At 40.1% G+C, this 19,512-nt stretch overlaps 1 protein-coding gene across 1 annotated transcript in view; it reads right to left on the reverse strand.

Moving 5' to 3' along the window:
* Positions 1-224: 224 nt before the first annotated feature.
* Positions 225-19,512, reverse strand: part of LOC136850249 (uncharacterized) — a 49,078-nt gene continuing 29,790 nt past the window's right edge. The window contains exons 2-8 of the mRNA XM_067123915.1: positions 5,531-9,260; positions 5,155-5,275; positions 4,742-4,820; positions 2,978-3,144; positions 2,566-2,721; positions 2,086-2,197; positions 225-1,191 (exon numbers count right to left, since the gene is read on the reverse strand). Coding sequence (XP_066980016.1) covers positions 495-1,191; positions 2,086-2,197; positions 2,566-2,721; positions 2,978-3,144; positions 4,742-4,820; positions 5,155-5,275; positions 5,531-9,217 — 5,019 coding nt within the window. The 5' untranslated portion in view covers positions 9,218-9,260 and the 3' untranslated portion in view covers positions 225-494. The remainder of the gene's footprint in view (positions 1,192-2,085; positions 2,198-2,565; positions 2,722-2,977; positions 3,145-4,741; positions 4,821-5,154; positions 5,276-5,530; positions 9,261-19,512) is intronic.

The raw sequence follows: 19,512 nt of genomic DNA on the forward strand, positions 1-19,512 counted from the left end.
AAATGTAAGATAAAAAAAAAGTTAATTAGAGAACTAAACATTACAATCGGAAGCTATCGACAGTCGAATGAAGAGAGAAGTATCTGTTTTATTAGGATGTGAGTTTCTCGTCCTTTTCAGAATGGCTCTATAATATGGTGATGGTCGCTGTCTCTGAAATGTTGGACATAATTCTGAGACAGGTGAAGTCACATTGGCAAGGAACAATAGTGAAGAAGGTCAGGTGAAAAAACAAATCCTTTATTATTGGGTTTATACAACGAATCCATACAAATTAGACCTGTCACTTTATTACATTATCTTATGGTTATGAATATGGCATTTAAATACCTTAAAAACTAAAATAGTTTACTATGCTTATAAAAATGTCAAAAGCAATGGTCAGTCTTCTATGGCAAAAATAATTCAGTGAGAAAATGAAATGAATCGAAATGAGTTGTGAGAGACTTGATGATATATTTGGCGTTCATGAATGGTGAGATCTCATATGGCACTTAGACATCACTGGATGACAGGACGGGGGCGATGGGTGTGTGGGGCTCATTTGACGTCCCTTCGAAGACGTCCTCCTCTTCGTCCACACTCGGAAGGGAGAGCAGGGTGAAGTTAGCCAGCGACGATTTCCGCCGACCGCCTCCGGTGACTTCGGTATCACTTTCACAGTTCTCCCCGTCTGAGGACTGGGACGACGCTGATCCTCGCCGGGTGTCAATCTGACTCACGGAATGCGCCACCTTCGGGTGGACTCTGACGGTAGTTCCCGTCTCAGACCTCATCTCGTTGGAGGTCCCACTTCTGACGGAGGAAATCTGTGTTAGGGTCGTGGCGATTGACATGTTCCTTCTGCCTGCAGCTCTCGTATCTGACCCTCGGCCCTGGGTCATGGACGATTGGTGGTTGCCCGAGGTGCTGTGACCGTCTCCCGAGCGGGAGTGCCTTGCCAGTGACCCCGACCCCGCCCACGAACCAAAGTTCCCGACCATTTTGAAGATCTTATGGCGGTTCTCGGGGGTCAAGACCAATATAACAAAGATCCCGACGCCCCTTAAGGAGTTTATGCTGCTGGGGAGATACCAGAGGTAGTTGTACCATGATTCTGAGAGTCCTATGAAGCGAGTTATCAAAAATGCTAACACTTCCGCCATCCAAGTCACGCCAGACCAAACAACCAGTTTCATAGATTCAATCCATCTGTAATAAAAGAAATACGCTATAAAGAATATGATAAGGGATAATAGGTATCGAATTATTTGTAGCATAACAACAGATAGTTATTTTGGGTTTGTGATAAGCTTGTTTACTTTTCCATGTATCCTGTCATGTTTGCAAAATTAAGTTTATTTGACATGGCTGTGAAGTGAATTATAGACACATACTGTACAAGCATCCCAGTGACTGAAAGCAACATGCGTAGGCACATTCTATAGTTCATAGACGGAGCTTCAGCCACAGACCTTGAACCCTTTATTCTTTGGAGGGAAAAAGAGATAGAAAATGCTGAAAATATAACGAGCATTTCAGTGTTTGACAGAGTTGCAATTCGTTTGCAGAGATGGGTAATCACGACGGTTCTGCGTTGTTCACTTCGTGATATCCTGCCATTATGTTTTGGACAACTCCAGTTTGGTGACAACAAAAGAAATGAGCCGAAGTTCCTTCGGCGGAATCGAGTTTTCTGTACAACTTATAATGTTGTATGAAACTTTCAACCATGGCCCATGAAACTCAGCCACGGTCCGGTGGTGGCCTGTGTTGTTGGTACCTATAGAGGTGCCGGAAGTACGATTATGGCTAACTTTAACCTTAAATAAAATAAAAACTAATGAGGCTAGAGGGCTGCAATTTGGTATGTTTGATGACTGGAGGGTGGATGATCAACATACCAATTTGCAGCCCTCTAGCCTCAGTAGTTTTTAAGATCTGAGGGCGGACAGAAGAAGTGCTGACGGACAGACAAAGGCCTCTCAATATTTTTCTTTTACAGAAAACTAAAAAGGTTGCAATCATTGTGCTGTGCAGATAGACAGACATAGAAAATGATCCTAGATTTGACGACTGACTTGACATGGCAAGAAGAATACTTACAGATTTCGGTTCTGATGTGTCCTGAGTCCCGAATGCTGGCCATTTGGTTGGCTGGACCCTTGGCTTGTGTTCTGGTCGCTTGTCTTGCTCTGCTGGTCCTGCGTTTCTGTGCCTGTGAAAGAATGAATAAAATAAAGTAACGTCATCGAAGTGTTTGGTGCCAGTGAGCCGCACATGAAGGAACATAAAAGAAATTGTTTTGAGTGCAAAGGAACAGAGATTCCTCTTTGAAATGTGAGTAAGTGACGTGAAAGAGTCCTGAAGACTCGCACATTCTGCCTAGAAATGCGGAAGTGAATGTGTGATTTTTCAACCCGTAAGTACACAAAGGCGTAAATATACTGCAGAGAATCAGAGAACAGTGATGAAATGAGTCTCCTGCATTTGAGGATTTGTTACGTGTATTCAATAGCAGCGATCATTTGCGAAACCCTACCCTTCTTATGGTTAGTCCCTTGACAACAGATAAATCAGACTGACCTTCCACATTGGCCGTAGTGTTCTGGGCTCGGCCCCCTTTCTCTAACCGTCGAAGTTTTGCGCTCCTGACGTATCTGGCTGCCAATAATAAGATCATGTTGGCGCAGAGAGAGACGAACATTGGCAGGTACAGGTACAGGAGCTGCGCAATGCTATCTGTAATGCAGAAAACATAAATGCAGAAGCGGCGTCTATAGCAATTCTTAGGTTTCTCGAGGTAACTTTAGCACTTCAAGATTTTGGTTTAGTAATCCAAAGGGTAAAATAGGCCAGTTGCTCTTTTTTTACGTGCGTTGGAGGTTTGGGAGTGAATGAGCAAATTCACCTTAAGAACATTTGATTCGTGACCTTCTTTTGACAGCAAAAAGTCCCTAATTCTCAGCCTTTGGAGGGAAATCATCCGCCAACGTACCTGAGAAGAAACATCGATAGAGGCCAATTTTAGGGGTAATGACTGAACAGGGCAGGTTAGCTCTGTGATGGTCGAGGGTCAGGGCGATGGTCGTGATGATACCCGGTATGCCCCATGCCCACACCGAATGGCACAAGTAGCGACTGCGTTCGGAGGTGCTGACTCTCCTGCAAAGTACAAAGGAATGTAAGTAGTAAATTCTTATTTTCGGACATTTGAACTAAGCAGTAACTCTGCACAAAGAAAATTTGCACAGACCTTCTTTCCTATAAAAAAAAGAAGAGAACAAGAAAGGTTCCACGTTACAAAATTGCTCTTCAGGCCACTTTTCAATAGAGACCACTGCTGACGAGCGCGCGATGCAGCATGAAAACCCTCTCTGATCAGCATAGTAACTCACATGTAAATCCACTGTAGAACTTAACGGCTTGTGTGACGGCATTTAATATTGGTCTGCGAGAACATGGCGTCGTCTGCGTGTCCACATCCGAGTACAAGGGTTTACAACCGTCATCTAACAGCTTTCACCAATTGTCGATATGTCACCTCGTTCTTCCCATTTCAAGAGGCTACAGTTTATTTCCTTTAACGGCAGTACGTAAAGAGATGATCGAAATGGAGTTTGGCTGTCTTGTTCTCTCGCAACTAGTTTTTATAGTGCCTGTTTTATCTCTCTCTCGCTCTCTCTCTCTCTCTCTCTCTCTCTCTCTCTCTCTCTCTCTTCTCTCTCTCTCTCTCCACAGAAACCTTGAAACTTTTTCAGCGCCATGATTTTTGTGTAACTCGCGATACTACTTTTTATCAAAGCTACTGCGACTTTTTCTATCTTACCCCAGCTTTATAATATCATCGGGGTGATAAGAGTATCTCTCTCTCTCTCTCTCTCTCTCTCTCTCTCTCTCTCTCTCTCTCTCATCTGTATATATCAGTCACATATTATCGGGTGTAATTTCCAGGAATTTTCTACGTCCACATGTGCCTGTGCCTCGACCTTTTCGTGAAATATAATGACGCGGTTAAGTTAATGATTCACGTAAGTACTGAACTTTCGTGGATAAAGTAGTTCCTCATGGGATGGGTCGATATCGTACTCGGCTAGCACTCTCCTAGGCGCGCGTTCGATTTTCCGCCGGCCAATGAAGAATTAGAGGAATTTATTTCTGCTGATCGAAATTCATTTCTCGGTATAATGTGGTTTGGATTCCACAATAAGCTGTAGGTCCCGTTGCTAGATAACCAATTGGTTCTTAGCGATGTAAAATAAGTCTAAACCTTCGGGCCAGCCCTAGGAGAGCTGTTAATCAGCTCAGTGGTCTCGTTAAACTAAGGTATACTTGACTTTTTTGCTTGGATAAAGTACGTGCACCTATCAGCCGTGCCGTCCATGGAAGTGCTTTAAAGCAAAATGAATAAAAAGCACTGTTATCAGATATTTCTTATAGTCACTCACTCTCACTTATTTCTTATTCTTTGCCATTAAACTTCTTTTTCGCACTTTTGCATTCGATCCTGTGCATGCCACTGTGAGATTTGGTTTTGTTCCATAAGAATGTATGTGCAATGATATAATTATATATCATGAGCAAAACACCGAAGAGAGAAATCCGCACTTATTTTTCCGTCCAAAAACATTCACTCTATAGATCCTGCTCATCTTCCAGTATCAACGAGAGCTGAGCAGGTTCTCGAAAGCTCCCTGTATAGGCTATATAGAGTGAAAATAAACATAGAATTTACTATTGGGTAGGAAGAAGGCCAACTTACAGCGTGAGGAGCAGCGATTCCAGGCAGATGGATGTGTTCCACTGGAAAGCGGCCAGCAGGAAGAACATGAGGAAACCGGCTGTTGAGGAAGAGAGCAGAATTGTCTTCACTGATGAGATCTTCCATCAAATTAATCGATCGAAGAAAAAAATACAATCTGACAGTTGGTGATTCTTTATTCAGACTTGCATGGCACAAACACCGGCTATAGGTCTCTAAGACTCGTTGTTTATATGCAATTCATATATTTGTTAATCTAAAGAAAATGTAGGTACTTTTATTTATTACCATTGTCCCTCCAGCAGGAAGCCCATTCCTACTCAACAGCACGATTATTATTTTACCTAAAATAGTCATTCTTTTGTAAACTTCATCGCCGACTTTACTCCAAAAGGCTTTGGTGGGTTACTCACCGAGTACAGAACAAGAATGCCCAGCTTCTGTGGTGGCCTTCATTCCAATTGCCAAGAGGAGGAACGCCAGCAAGTATGATAACACATAACTCAAAAGGATCCTGCCTGCTAAGGTATTCACCTGTAGATAGAGAGGGATGGTCAGGTATAATTTTCAAGAATTTGTAAAAGTGGCCAACATAATTCATTTTCTTGTTAATGAATTCAGTGCCTTTCAAATATTTATAGATATTCACAAAAAATAAAGAAGAAAAACAATTGAACACCTAATCCTACGGATCCAGTCAAACTGAAATGACTATTTTTAAACAAAAATACAGTATATTAGTGAGAACATTTAAACTCTTCTAATGAGAGGGTATGAAATATAACTAACCTTTTTGACAGTCACAAGACCTCTTCTGACTCTCATGGAAACGAGAGAGAATGCAGTTGCAGTTAGCGCAGTGCAGGAAATACCCAAGAGCACAGCTGTAAGACTGTACTTCTCTTGGTAAGCAGTGAGCTCCTGCCACATGTCAGGGCATACCAAGATCATAACTTCCTTGCTTCCTTCAGCGATGGCGTAGTCGATGCAGTAAGCTCTATTCCGCACTGTTTGCTTGTTCAAGTAGCAACCATTCTCTAGGCTTACAATATTCATGGTTTGGTCTTCAAGAAGAATGGCATAATCTTCATCAGACCTTTGGCCAAATGGATACATGTGAAGGCCCACTTGCTCAGTTTCTGACTGGCAGACAGGGAAGGATGTAAATACTAAATCTGTGACATTAGCAGCTACAAACTCTGGTTCCTTTATGAGATCCAAGCCTAAAGTGTTTGTAATACAGGTGTAGTCTTGGCTCATATACTCTCCCGGAGGACAGCATTTTCCAATTGCATTGGCACTGCTATAATGAGCGAGAAATTCTGTGGGAAGAATGTGATTCACTTCTTTAATACACGTAATTGCTATTGTGTCTTTCCCAGTTTCACTGTCTTCATAATCATCTACACAATAATATTTTGTTGTGATTTTCCCATGCGTGCTTCTTAATGAGAGATATCCAGCTTTGTTAACCCACCAGCGCGTGTTACTTCCAGATGATCTGACTAACACGGATTCGCATTTTTCCTCACCTATTGTTGGGAATCCAACCTGAGGTAACAAAATTTCCATCAGCTGATTCATGTGGGAGGAAGCAATGTACTCAGCCCCATGTTTTACACAGCCCTTGTCAGAAAGCACTTCGTCAAGAGGACAACACTTATTGAAAACATTTGTTGGGCAAACAAATGCTCCACTTACTAGAGATGTATCAGTACTTTTTCCAAAATGCTCTATACAGTAGGCTGAAGATGGATGGCAAATACCATTTGAATGTTCACAAAGTTGGCCTCCTTCATCCAGGTAAGTAGAATCTGCGTCGATTCTGTTCATCAACCCATTTTTGCATTTCAATTTGCCAACAGTAATAGTTGTAGATACTGGATCACTGTGATGAAATTCCCGAATTAAGTAGTTGTAGTTGCTCATGTTTCCAAGACGGTCAAGACACTCAAGGGAGTCTCTGTCAATGTACTGGTTTAGATTACAACATTTTCTTATCAGGATATGAGCATTAAATATGGGGCAATAGGAAGCCACAAACACTGCATTGTAAAGCTCATCTGGTGAATCTGCTGCCAATTCTAAGCAGTAATTCTCATGATCATATCTAACACCTGTGCGCAATTCTTTCAAATGACCAAAAGCTGAAATAGCATGGGTCTGTGCCTGAACTATGGCCAAGTCTGGCAGATCACGGGAGCTGGGACACCACTGGATCTTACCATTCAAGTAACTCAAATTGTTTGGGGAATTGTCAATGAGAATACTTTTGACAAAATCCTCAAAGCCTGTACCAGTTTCTGATCGCTCACACTTTTGCGTTCTAGTGCTAAAATATTCATTATCTGTGCAGCATTTTCTGACAATTGTTTCAGCAGGAGGAATTTTGTAGTTTTCTTTCTCTTCTGGCATGCAGTATGCTAAAGCAATTGGGGCTTCTGCCAAAAGATCAGGGGAGGATGCAGCCAATTCAAGGCAGTAATGATCTTGGTTATAAATCACAGCTGAATAATGATCCTCTAAATGCCCATCTGGAAGCAGAGTATGACTGAATGAATCAGCTTCGCCAATCTTAGGAGGTTCACCTGAGCCAGGACATTGCTTCAGAAGCCCAGTGATTGGCTGCAATGATGATGAATTATCTGACACAATTTTCCTTCTGACATTATCAAGGAAGCCAGGATCACCACCAGCAGGTTCACATGCTTGACTTCGAATGCTGAAAAATTCATTCTCTTTACAACATTTTCGAACAGAGGTTTGGATCAAGGACTCAGACAGAGTTTCACTGATAGTGGGTAAACAATAAGCTAGCAGTAGTAACGGTGCTTGTAGATCTTCAAGGCTTTGGGCAGCTAACTCTAGACAATAATGTTCATGATCATATTTTACTCCAGAATTCATATCATTAAGGTGTCCTGATGCCTCTATGAAATGCGTATCACTTCTTGCTTCACTAACAAGAGGAGGATATGACGTTCCTGGGCATATTGGAATGCGACTATTGCGAGTTTTAAAGCTTGCTGTTGAATTTTGTAATAAGGTTTCCTGAACAAAATTTGTGAAATATTCATATTTTCCACCATCTTCACAGTGCTGTGTGCTCAAGCTAAAGAATTCATGGTCCTCACAACACTTCCTCACAAGAAGATCGTCACTTTGTGTTTTGTTTGAATCAACCTCACGTTGATCAGATTTCAAGTTTGTTGTAACCTCTTTTGGCTGTGTTTCTATAACTTTTTTCGGAACAGGTGTGGGTGATTCGAAAGCGGGTTCCTTTTCTGATTTATTATTCGGTGGACAATGGGCTAAAACTAGCACTGGTGTTTGTAGGCCAGGGTAGCCAGCTAATTCCAAGCAATAATGATGATGATCATAAGTCAGGCCAAAGGTCTTATCAGTAACATAACCAGACGCTTCCACTGAGTGAGTATAATTGCTTGGTTCACTAACAAAAGGAGGATCTGTTGTTCCAGGACACGTGGGCAAGCGGCCATTCTGAGTTGTAATGTTTACTGCTGAATTCAGCGAAAAGGTGCCCTTGATAGCTTTTATAAAACCTGGGTCAACAATTGCTTTCTCACACTGCTGAGTTTCTAGACTAAAATATTCGTGGTCCTCGCAGCATTTCCTCAAAACAAGATCTCTTTTGATATCAAATTCATGAAAGGCGTCTGTAACAGAACTTTGTTCAGTCTGATTTTTCTTTCGCTCGGTAGGGAGATAAGCGCCTGAGGTCGAATTAAGATTTTCTTTGATTTTTATCCTTTGCCCTTTATGTAAAGTCATGTCATCTGGTTCACTGAAACTAAGACTTACTGATTCAGATTCAGAAGAATTATGAAATTCGTTTTTCATAGTGTTCCCTTCTTCAATAGATTTGGCAACACCCTCATCGAATGAACTGATTCTCGTGGTGGAGTCATTCTTTAGCGTTCGATTTCTCGGTGAATGGCCCGCCGAGTCTGCAGTGACGCTCTCTTTCCCTGGCTCCAGGTTCTCAGCTGGCGTGTGTTCAACAGTTATGCTCATTAAGGTTGCATTTGTTATTTCTCCTTTCATTATTTCCTCCGGCTCAGGTACTTTCCGCTCGGTACTCTCTTCTGTCAGAATTGATTTGCTTTCGTTTTTATCTGAGGTTCCTTCAATACCCTGAGTATCTGGTGTCACAGCCGTAGAAAACTGTTGTTCACGGGAATTATCATCGTGAGAGACATTATATGAGGGAATGGCAGAAGAAACGTTGACGTCCAAACTTCCCTTTCCTTCATTTTTCACTCCTACGTTTGCAAACTCATTCAGTAAGACAGGATTCTCAGAAGGACTATATAATGCAGACAGTGTCTGGTTCCCTTGTGCTTCAGCATCGCTAAGCGGAAAGCTGTTGGAGGGGCTGTCTGTGGAGGAAGTGTTAGTCTGAGTCTTGGCCTCCCAGGCTAGGAGCAACAGATGTAGAAATAATAACTTGGTCATATTTCTGAATTCAGTACTTTTCCATTAGTCGGCCGCCAGGTAACTGCAAAAGAAAATAGAAATTCTGGATTAGGTGATAAGAGGAATGAGCTAACATATTCTATTTTCATGTAATTTCGTGAAAGAAAGTGATAGTCAAAAGATAGCAATTCCACGCAATGCAAAAAAGAAGAAAAGTCAGCAAACCTCCTCTTCATAAATACTTCGATCTGATCTTAGTCTCTTCAGAATAAAAACTCAGGACCTGAATGATCAGTAAAAGCCTCGGCGAATTTCAAATCAAGTGGATCTTGATAAAACATCGTAGGAGACAAAAAAATAAATAAATAAAAATAAGAATAAATCATGGTAAAAGAGACAACAGAGTGAAAACAGAGGTGATTGTTCTTCGAAGTGACATTTCGTTAAAAGAGGCAATACAAATCAAATAAAAGACAAAAAAATCATTGCAAAAACGCGGCCAACAGATGCCAAGAAGGGTGAAAGCAGATATGAAGAGAACTGGGTTTTCCAGTGATTCGAAGGAGTTAAGCTTTCCCGGTAAAGGTATGCACAAAGGGAATTCCCAGGCATTTGCTGGGCAGCGTTCTGTTCAAATCCGGTTCCCATTTCTAGAAATATTTAATGTCTCGGATGCAGTGGGTAAAAAACTACACACACACACACATATATATAATCATACTTCTTTTCACTTCAAAGTTTAAGGTGACTAGCCCGTTGCCCTTCTCCTATTGATTACCACCCATGACAATACTCTCATTGCCAGGTGCCTTATTCATTGTTTTGGTCAGAGATCTTCGCATCTCGCTAGCAGGGATATATATATATATATATATATATATATATATATATATATATATATATATATATATATATATATATATATATATATATATATATATATATATGTATATATATATGTATGTATATATATATATATATATATATATATATATATATATATATATATATATATATATATATATATATATATATATATATATATATATATATTTCAATGGATGGAACCTCTGTCCAAGGCTCCCCTCACCCGTTTTACATCCGTAACGTAGCAGAGAAAGAAATAAAATTAATTTTAATTGGTTTAATTACTAGAACTGTGGGTTTCTACTCGCCCCTTCATAAACTCTCTCCTTCATTCCCCAAAATGGTTAAGCTTAACCCTTCTCTCTGTCCAAATGACTGCCTAAGGCCTTGTTTTCCATGTGACCGTCGCACCTTCGTGGCTTCAAGCAAGGCAAGGGGGGAGCCAAAAAGAGAAAGTTGGCACCCTGTCCTGCTCTAAACCCTCCACGAAGGTTAACTGATGCCATGTGGCCTATATAGAAAACGTGGCAAAGATTGACCTTTGCGCCACCTATGCTGGATGTGATGCGTAATCGCCGAAGGTTATTTATAGAAGATGCAACGGAAATCGAGAGAGAGGAGTGCTCAGAACACCACTGAGGAGAGATGTCCTTAACCTTACCTGACCCTCGAACTCTCCATGTGTTCGACCCCAAGGTTTGAACCAGTATACCTTTGTAGTGGAACTTTAATTCCCTCCTCCATCGCCAGCGCCCTATCGAACGAGGACACCGTCAGCTTGACGAAGGTAATGTACCGGAATAAGGTTTCTTAGTCAGTCACGATTCCTGTTATTTCATTGTCTGATTTTTTCATTTATTTTCCATTGTGAGATCACATTCAGTAATTTGTGTTAGCCCTTTGTTGGCCGACTCGGTTGAGCTTCAGACTGTCACTCGATGGGCCGGAGTTCAATTCCCCCGGCCGGCCGATGAAGAGTTAGAGGAATTTATTTCTGGTGATAGAAATTCATTTCTCGCTATAATGTGGTTCGGATTCCACAATAAGCTGTAGGTCCCGTTGCTAAGTAACCAATTGGTTCTTAGCCACGTAAAATAAGTCTAATCCTTCGGGCCAGCCCCAGGAGAGCTGTTAATCAGCTCAGTGGTCTGGTAAAACTAAGGTATACTTAACTTAGTAATTTGTGTTGGAGCGTTCAGTGTTAATGTAGTTATGTATTTAGTGTTGAACTGAGTTATTTGGCACCATCTGTGCTTTTCCCTCAGTTCCCTTTGAGCATCTCATTATTCTTGCAAATAACCGTCTTGCATATTTTGCAGATAGGCCTCGACTGTGGAACCACTCGGCTCTATCCATGTGCAGTCCCCCTTCTACACCAGCTGCAATGTTTCCTGTTATAAAGACATTGTCGGAGTAGAATATTTATTCTGTGTAGGATTCATTATTTTAGCAGGCTCTTATTGTTACCTGCCCAGTAATTCGTCATTCTTCTGATCTGTGTTTGTTATGTAAAAATAATTAGTTAAGAGAACCCTTGAGTTTACGTAATTTTCCCTCACATGAAGAAGGCCCTAAGCCACAGATTTTTCCCTTGTTTGTCTATGAATTCTCCTAATATTGAGTCAGATGTGTATTAAATACAGTAGATTTCTTGATAATGTAAAGAACTCCCTGCATTCATCCGTTGCTGCCCAGAATCAAGTAAGTATCCCTGGGACATTCGTAGCAATATATATCAGAGTTTTAGTGATCAAGTCCACAGAAGGATAGATGAAAACTTTGAGGGTTATATATATATATATATATATATATATATATATATATATATATATATATATATATATATATATATATATATATATATATATATATATATATATATATATATATATATATATATATATATATATATATATATATATATATATATATATATATATATATGTATATAAAAATGGATCTATATGTATAAAAATATGTGTGTGTATGTATGTGTGTTGGTATGTTCCAGCATAACTCTGAAACACATTGAGCAATCACTTGCTCCAAAGGGTAAGGGGGGTGGGAAGGGTTTCCCTAAAATGGGGCTGGTTCTGCCTGTATACTTGGTAACTAAACAAATTCTACAACTTATCCTAACTCATTTCGATATGAATATGACTTACTATCTGGAAAAGAATACTGTCGGATAAGAAATCACTGGCACCAAAGGGGTTGGATGTGGAGGGGGTGACAAGTAAAATAACCAAAAATGGCAGGTATTCGTGTCTAATCTGTAGTTTTTGAGGTCGCTGAGATGAATAGTGACACTTCCGGTGCCCTTTAAGTCCAAGTTCAGGCCCGATAGGAAGGTGGGGATGAGAAGGGGTGAAATATAAAATGTCAAAAATGTTGGGCTATATAATTGGAAAGGGAGATGGTGAAACAGTTTTTATCACACAGATACCACTTATTCTGACGGATCTCCCTTTTAACTTTAAGAGATTGCAATTTCCAGTGAGAATTGCTTTCTCAATCACGATCAGCAAGGCACAGGGACAGCTTATTAAGTACTGTGGGGTGGATTTGAGATCACCATGCTTTTCCCACGGACAACTTTATGTTGCTTGCATAAGGGTGGGTCCACCAAAGAATTCATTTATTCTTGCTTCAGATAATGAAACTAAAAAATGTTGTTTACAATCAAGTTTTGTGTTAAAGTAGTATTATAGTGAATTTGTGAAAGATTTTACTTTATAATTTGTATACTGTATTCATATTTTTAAAAACCTATAAATAAAAATTCTTTTATATCACACTATAGATAGATTTGATTCCTTTTCCTGTGTAATGCCGGGTACATCAGATATATATAATTTTATATATATATATGATATTTTTTATCACGCCATGATTTATATACAACCATGAAGCTGCAAATGTTGTTTAATATCAAATTCACGCTACTTCGGGAATATCCCCGATGGGGAATTACTACCTGAAGGAGAATTTACAAGTGATAAATGGATCGGCACTGCCGGGCCTTGAGCCCTCGACACAGTTACCTTCCAACAATTCCAGTCGACGGTCTACCCACTGAGCCATCAAGAGAGGTATAAGCTTCATGATATATATATATATATATATATATATATATATATATATATATATATATATATATATATATATATATATTTCAAGAATCTGATGTACGTGAGTTGAATTCTAAAAAGAACAAGTTCATAATAATGTCTGAGGGAGTGTGCTCACTAGTCCTCGGTAGCCTTCATCGACTTGAGCAGTAGACCTCTTAGCTTGGGATATCTGCTAGTGAAGAAGACGAAAGCGGTTTTGCATGAACAGAAAAGATTTCATGTAACACAAATGTGGTCTTACTTTCATAAAAACATTCCATACACTACCCGGGACTGTACAGAACTATACTTAGTAAACATCGCTAATAAAGGCTGCGTGTTTGTTTGTTTATCTCCGCTTCCTTTCTTTTAACGTAGTGATCCATGCCTTTGCCTTGTGATTGTCTCCGTAACTCTACAGCTCAGGAGTTTGTGAACTCCGACAGACAAAGACATCATCACTACCTGTTCAATTTACTACACGTTGACTTATTCCCAAAATGAATTCTGTAGGTGAATGGAAATTCCGGTTAAGAGACTGACGCCAAAAAACTTAACTGAATTGCCACCGAGTCAAATCGACCATTTCTGGGGATGATCTTGCACGTTCCTGAACGTGAGCGAGAAGGTCAAAACGGGTTTCTGCTTGTTCCACAGATGTATGACTGTTGCCTCTAAATTCTTTGTCATTTATTCACTTCATTACAATATACTGGTATTCCTTACGGCGGAAGGAAGGCATCACACGGTCATCTATCTATTTGTTGATTTTACTATTAACGTTGGTTTATATATTGATTGACCATGGTAGGAAACAAGCAAGAATCCCATGTTTATCTCTATGTTTATTAAATTAACCCAGTATTTACTTAGCAGTCTTTTGATCCCTTCGTTTTTATATTTTTGTTCCGCATTGCAGAAAACAAGAATAGAACGTAGAGTTACTTAACTTTTGATTAGATTAGTCAATTTTCTAGTCATTAGTTCTTGCTTATAAGCCAGTATTATACTGGGTAATCGGGTAAATGAATTTATTTTTCGAATGACTTCCGATTTCAGTCAAAGGGCTTCTTACATTGTCAGCGACATATGGAAGTGAAAATGGCGAAGGTTCATGCAGCTTTATGCCGAGGTTATACCAGCCCAGTTTAAAGGGTATTGTATTTCCAGATAGTCAAAACACCATCTTCTTTCTGTCAGCCCCGAGCTGATGCGTAAGAATGTCCAGGTTTGCTGTAGTTACTTGATTTATAATAATTATAATGACCATTTGACAAGAATAACGTCCCCTGCGTTCATTTCTGTTCGTTGGCCTCAATAAATACAAATGGTGAAGCCCACAGCCTTAAAAAGGATCTTAAACTAATTCTGTAACTTCTTATTGTCTTTGGAAGAAAAATCGGCTATATAGTTCTTTGTGGGGAGGGGATGGATGACCTTGAAAGATCATCTTTTTGAAGCCAGACTCCGTAAGAACTTGCCAGGACACATTTTATGCAGTAGGCCCCGCAAAGTGTAGATTACCCATCTGTCTGTTTGTATGTATATCGCTTTCGTGTTTATTTTTGGACAAGAGAAACTTTCTCCTGCAGCCAAAAAACATCCAAAAGAACAATAATGACTTAACTCCTTAAGCCATTACCTGCTTGACCAGCAACCTTCCCGGCGCAAGGCGTAGTTCCGGGATTCGTCGAAACAAAAGGAAAACAGTTGCGAAAGGGGGAATTTGTTTGTTTTTAATTTGTTCATTCTGTCCCTCACGAACATTTCGTTTTTCATTTTATCTTAATTTTAAGGACATTTTAAGAAACTCCTTAGAGTATCGTGCTCAGGGAGTTTATTCTGCGCTTTACAAAACCCCTAAGGTTTGTTTGTCACCTTGGTCTAGTTATTGGCATTTTCAGAGCGCCGAGCAGAGTTGCAAAGTGAAACACTCAGTTCCTTTGCGTTTCGTTCACCATGTGTTTATATAGCAAGTCGTACCGATTCCAGAGAACACCCAAGAAAAATCTCTACATAGCGTTCATTATCTAACTTTATCATTCACATAAATGGCATAATGAAGGCGAGCCAAAGAATGGGCATTCACAAAATCATAATAGTATTTTTCCTTGATTATGCTCTAAATAAAGTGGTCAACTTTTTTTTTATTCGTTATCAGATGCTACTTTTTCCTGTGTTTTTTACTGCTGTCCCAGTGCGTCACTTATGCAGTGTACTAAAATATTTGCAAAACGTTTAAACAGTTGTAAACTTCTGACTCTTCAAGTTAAGAGGTAAGCAGTTCAGGATCCAGTGGTCACTTTGATGCACATTTTTTCTTTTTATTCAACGATTTTCTACCTTCTGACGTAAGAATGATGTTAATGCTCTATATTCTAGTTTACATGGGGATTTCAATACTGCAGCCTTGCAGATACAAGGCGACTGCTTTCGTAATTGTAAAAAATTTGGAAAAGAATACTAAGCGAACCGTTAGTGAACACAGGATTCCGGTTCAATAGGGGGTTCATTTTGTGTTATTTCGGAGAGAGGAGTTGCGAATTAAATGTTTGTGATATCAACAGAAATAGAAGATACTGTGAACTTTGAGAATAATAATGAGGCACCCAGCCGTTGAACTAATTCTATAACAAAAGCATGCCCTCGTGAGCAGAGCAAGATTTACGGCCTTCGCCTGACGTCGAAAAATTGACCTTGACTGGGGGCCACCTTTGTTCGTGTCATGAGGGTGGGGAAACGGGGAGAGAGAAAATAAAGCAAGAATAGAAGATGGAGTAAGGAATGGGAGTAAAGTAAATCGTGAAACAAATATATAGATATTGTGTAAAGTAATATTGACTGTCCGGACTCGCCGGTTTTGCCACAAGGAAAACAAACACTAAGGTGAACATGGAGAACATTCCCGCCTACTTTTATGTCACTCAGAGATTGAAATGCGCTGTTCTTGTTACTAGATGTACCATAGAGCATTTTTCCTGTCTGATGTATTGTAAAAGTTATTGTTCATAAATTAAAGGGCGTCATGTTTTCCAGATCATTAGGACGTCGTGATTATGGGTAGTTCTTTTTCATCTCTTGCAATACTCGCTATAGACTCGCGAAGTATTTACCTTTGCCTTTGAGCCACGCCCCAGAGTGAAAAGGCAAAGGGAAGGGACCAGGGTACCCTTAGAGCCAGGGGGTGAGAAGGTACCAGGTCCAGGAGGTCGGATTGCCTCCGACGCCCAGCTAGTACCTTGGGGTCAGGTAGCTCCACACCCAACCCGGAATCGACGATCTCGTCCAACTGATGTTGCAATTCGAGGCTTCGTTCCTTCTCGTAAAAGGGCCTAGGGCCTGCTATAGTTTTAGTCAGATTATGATTATCCTGGCGAGTAAATAACATAAAATATATGTGAAATACTGCTCGTTAGAAGATAATCACGACTGCTCTAGCGAGGTTTTGAAGTTATATAAATTTTGCAATAACGATGAAATACATTTAGAAACTGTATAACCTGCATTAGTGTCGGACAAATACGAACTTCCTCAACAAATGGTCTTCGATGATTAGGCAGGAAAGCCAGCCCTCATTCTAACACTTAAACGTTCCTATAATCCCGTCGTTGTTACCCTGAGAAGTCTCGTAACCCATTCTGATTAAACAGCACTCTTGAAGGAAACGATAGAACGACTAGCTTTTTAAAAAATGCTCCGTGTCCCGATTAGATCTTTTCAGTCTCTTGGTGTTAGGGGAAATTTGGCATTTTCGTTTGGGAACTCTTCTGAATGCATTTAAGCGGGGTACTAATGCAATCATATTAAGTATTATTTGACTAAAATAAATGTGCAATATCCTATGTTTCAAATGACTCACCTCACATTACCAGAGAACGATGTTTTCATTAGAGAATTACGTTTTCTCGAAATAAACATTACATTTGGATGAAAGAAACACATGGCTGTTAAAAGTACCAGCCGCATCATATACCTGCAAGGGAGCTCAACATCAGTGTGTCGAGACCCCTAGACACATTGCGTTGCGTTGCACAAACTCTCACACTTCCTGGGTATAAAGGTTCTACCACTTCCTCAACCGTATTTAGCCAGCACTTCTTGGTCTCCGTCTGCCTGCCTGCCAAACTTCCGAATTAGAAACGCTATTCACCAACCTGTCATCCTCCATTCTTTCTTCTTGGCCAACCACCTCAAAACACCTACACTGATATGTTTACTGCTTCTTCGTAGAAATCTGGATTTTTACCTTCTCAGGCTTTCTTATCGTCTTGTACAATACGACACAAAGAGTTCATATCTGTAAAACTTGTAAGAGCCCCGACGCTGTCTCTTCCAAACACGTGTGTGTTCGTCGATCGTCATCATCGGAGTCGACAGGACAAAACAGGAGCGTCTCGTTTTATTTCTCTACAGGAACGCGATTTCAACCATACAATATTTCTGTCTGTTTCTCCCTAAGCATTGTTGTCTTAATGTATGTACAATCACCGCTACTTGCATTGCCATGCAAGCATTCTAATCATGTACTCATAATGTTCCAACGAATCTTCTGTATCAAACTGTGTGTATGTTTCTGTTTGTGAAGACGCCAAAGGTCTCTCCATTTCACGTTTATTATGCTATTGCATTGTATCCATTAATCTGTCTTGAATCTCATGCAATTGGCCATATGTAGAATTTCCTGGCCTTTCCACTGATGTATGTTTCATCACCGTATGTTAATCATGTCTCTTGATATCGCCATCTGTTTGTCTGCCGACAAACACAGATGTCTGAACCTTTTATCTCTGTTTTACCTGTCTGTGTGTAGACGCTACATTACCGCTCGCACGTGTCAATAACATCTTCCAAGATTCTGTACATTTTACCCCCACCAAAATCACTTTCATGTATCATAATAAAGTTTTCATTAACCTACCCATTTCACAGACTCATCATCAACATATAGTTACGGGCTGCTCTAGAAGCAAGAGCCCGTGCTGGCACAAGGCCAGCTATATCTAAAACAACATGTACATTTATCTCAGTAAGGAACAACCAATAAACCAGTTAACACCCAGCCAGTATGTCGCTCATACCCCAGTCCTTACATATCTTCTGCATTTTGTTTTTATTTACCTTACAGCCATACTTCGCTTTCGTAAAGGATAGCTTGCTTAACAATTCTTTATACATTTGCTTCCACAGACATTCTCCTCTTCTTCTAAACCTTTAGCAGAGATCGTGTTGCCTTTCTTGTTTCCTTACTGCCTGACTCGCCTTTTCGTTCATCTCACCATCAGCCATAGTGTTTACCTAACACAATTATGAGCCAGCCACTTAGATTTGCAAACATTTCCACACTTTTTTCTCATGTCTTCGCAACTTCTTTTCACTATCACCAACAAACTTCATTATCTCCTAACATCAACCAGGCCACACATCATTTCGCCTCCTTTGCTTATATGCCATCACTTGCACCTACGGCTTCCATCCTCGCCCTGGCTTTCCCCATCACTATAGCCATGAACTGTTATTAACGCAGTCCCGGAGGCATGACACTTAAACCAGCCACTTTACCATTTACATATTCCCAGGAAGTGCTTGTCTTTCAGTACTTTTCAGTATTCTGGGATGAAGATGCAGGATCCATGCCCTTGATTTGCCTGATGTCTACCCACCACAGCTGAGTCAATTTAAGAGCATAGTTGACTGCTTAGATCAGCAGAGCCACAGTGGGGTTTAGATAGAACGTTCCTAAAAAATTCTGCCCCTTGCCCATTTACTGGTGGGCCGCAGTTCATGAAATATTCGTATTATTGTCATTACTTCTTTCTTTCCCTTGTTAGCAGCTTCTGACCTTCATTTTATCCCACTGCATTTCCTCTGGTCTGTGGCAGGGGAAACTCTTGTTCTTACTATTATTATTATTATTATTATTATTATTATTATTAGTAGTAGTAGTAGTAGTAGTAGTAGTAGTAGTAGTGGTGGTGGTGTGGTATGCGCAATTAGCGCCCAGTAAACTATTCCTGTTACTTTTCTTCAAACTCGCTGAAATAATGTAATTTACTATAAACGAATTCTTCGTATTATACTGCTATTATTCAGGACTGAGTAACAACCAACAATTAATTTTCCCACACCTCCAGCAATATTGATAAGAACACATCTCGAAAGGAGGGCGGATACCATAAGCATAAGTTATCTTGTAAGGATTTCGAGGGGTCGATCTCGGTGCAACACTTCCGCGAAGATACCCAGAGCCCTGTGCAACCTTGTGGATTGAGAAAACACACAGATTTATTAACAAGGTCTTTTCGAAAGCTCTCCTTTGTCAGATTTCTTGACCCGAGTGACGCTGATCCACGACCT

This window comes from Macrobrachium rosenbergii, chromosome 21, assembly GCF_040412425.1.
Source record: "Macrobrachium rosenbergii isolate ZJJX-2024 chromosome 21, ASM4041242v1, whole genome shotgun sequence".
NCBI lineage: Eukaryota > Metazoa > Arthropoda > Malacostraca > Decapoda > Palaemonidae > Macrobrachium > Macrobrachium rosenbergii.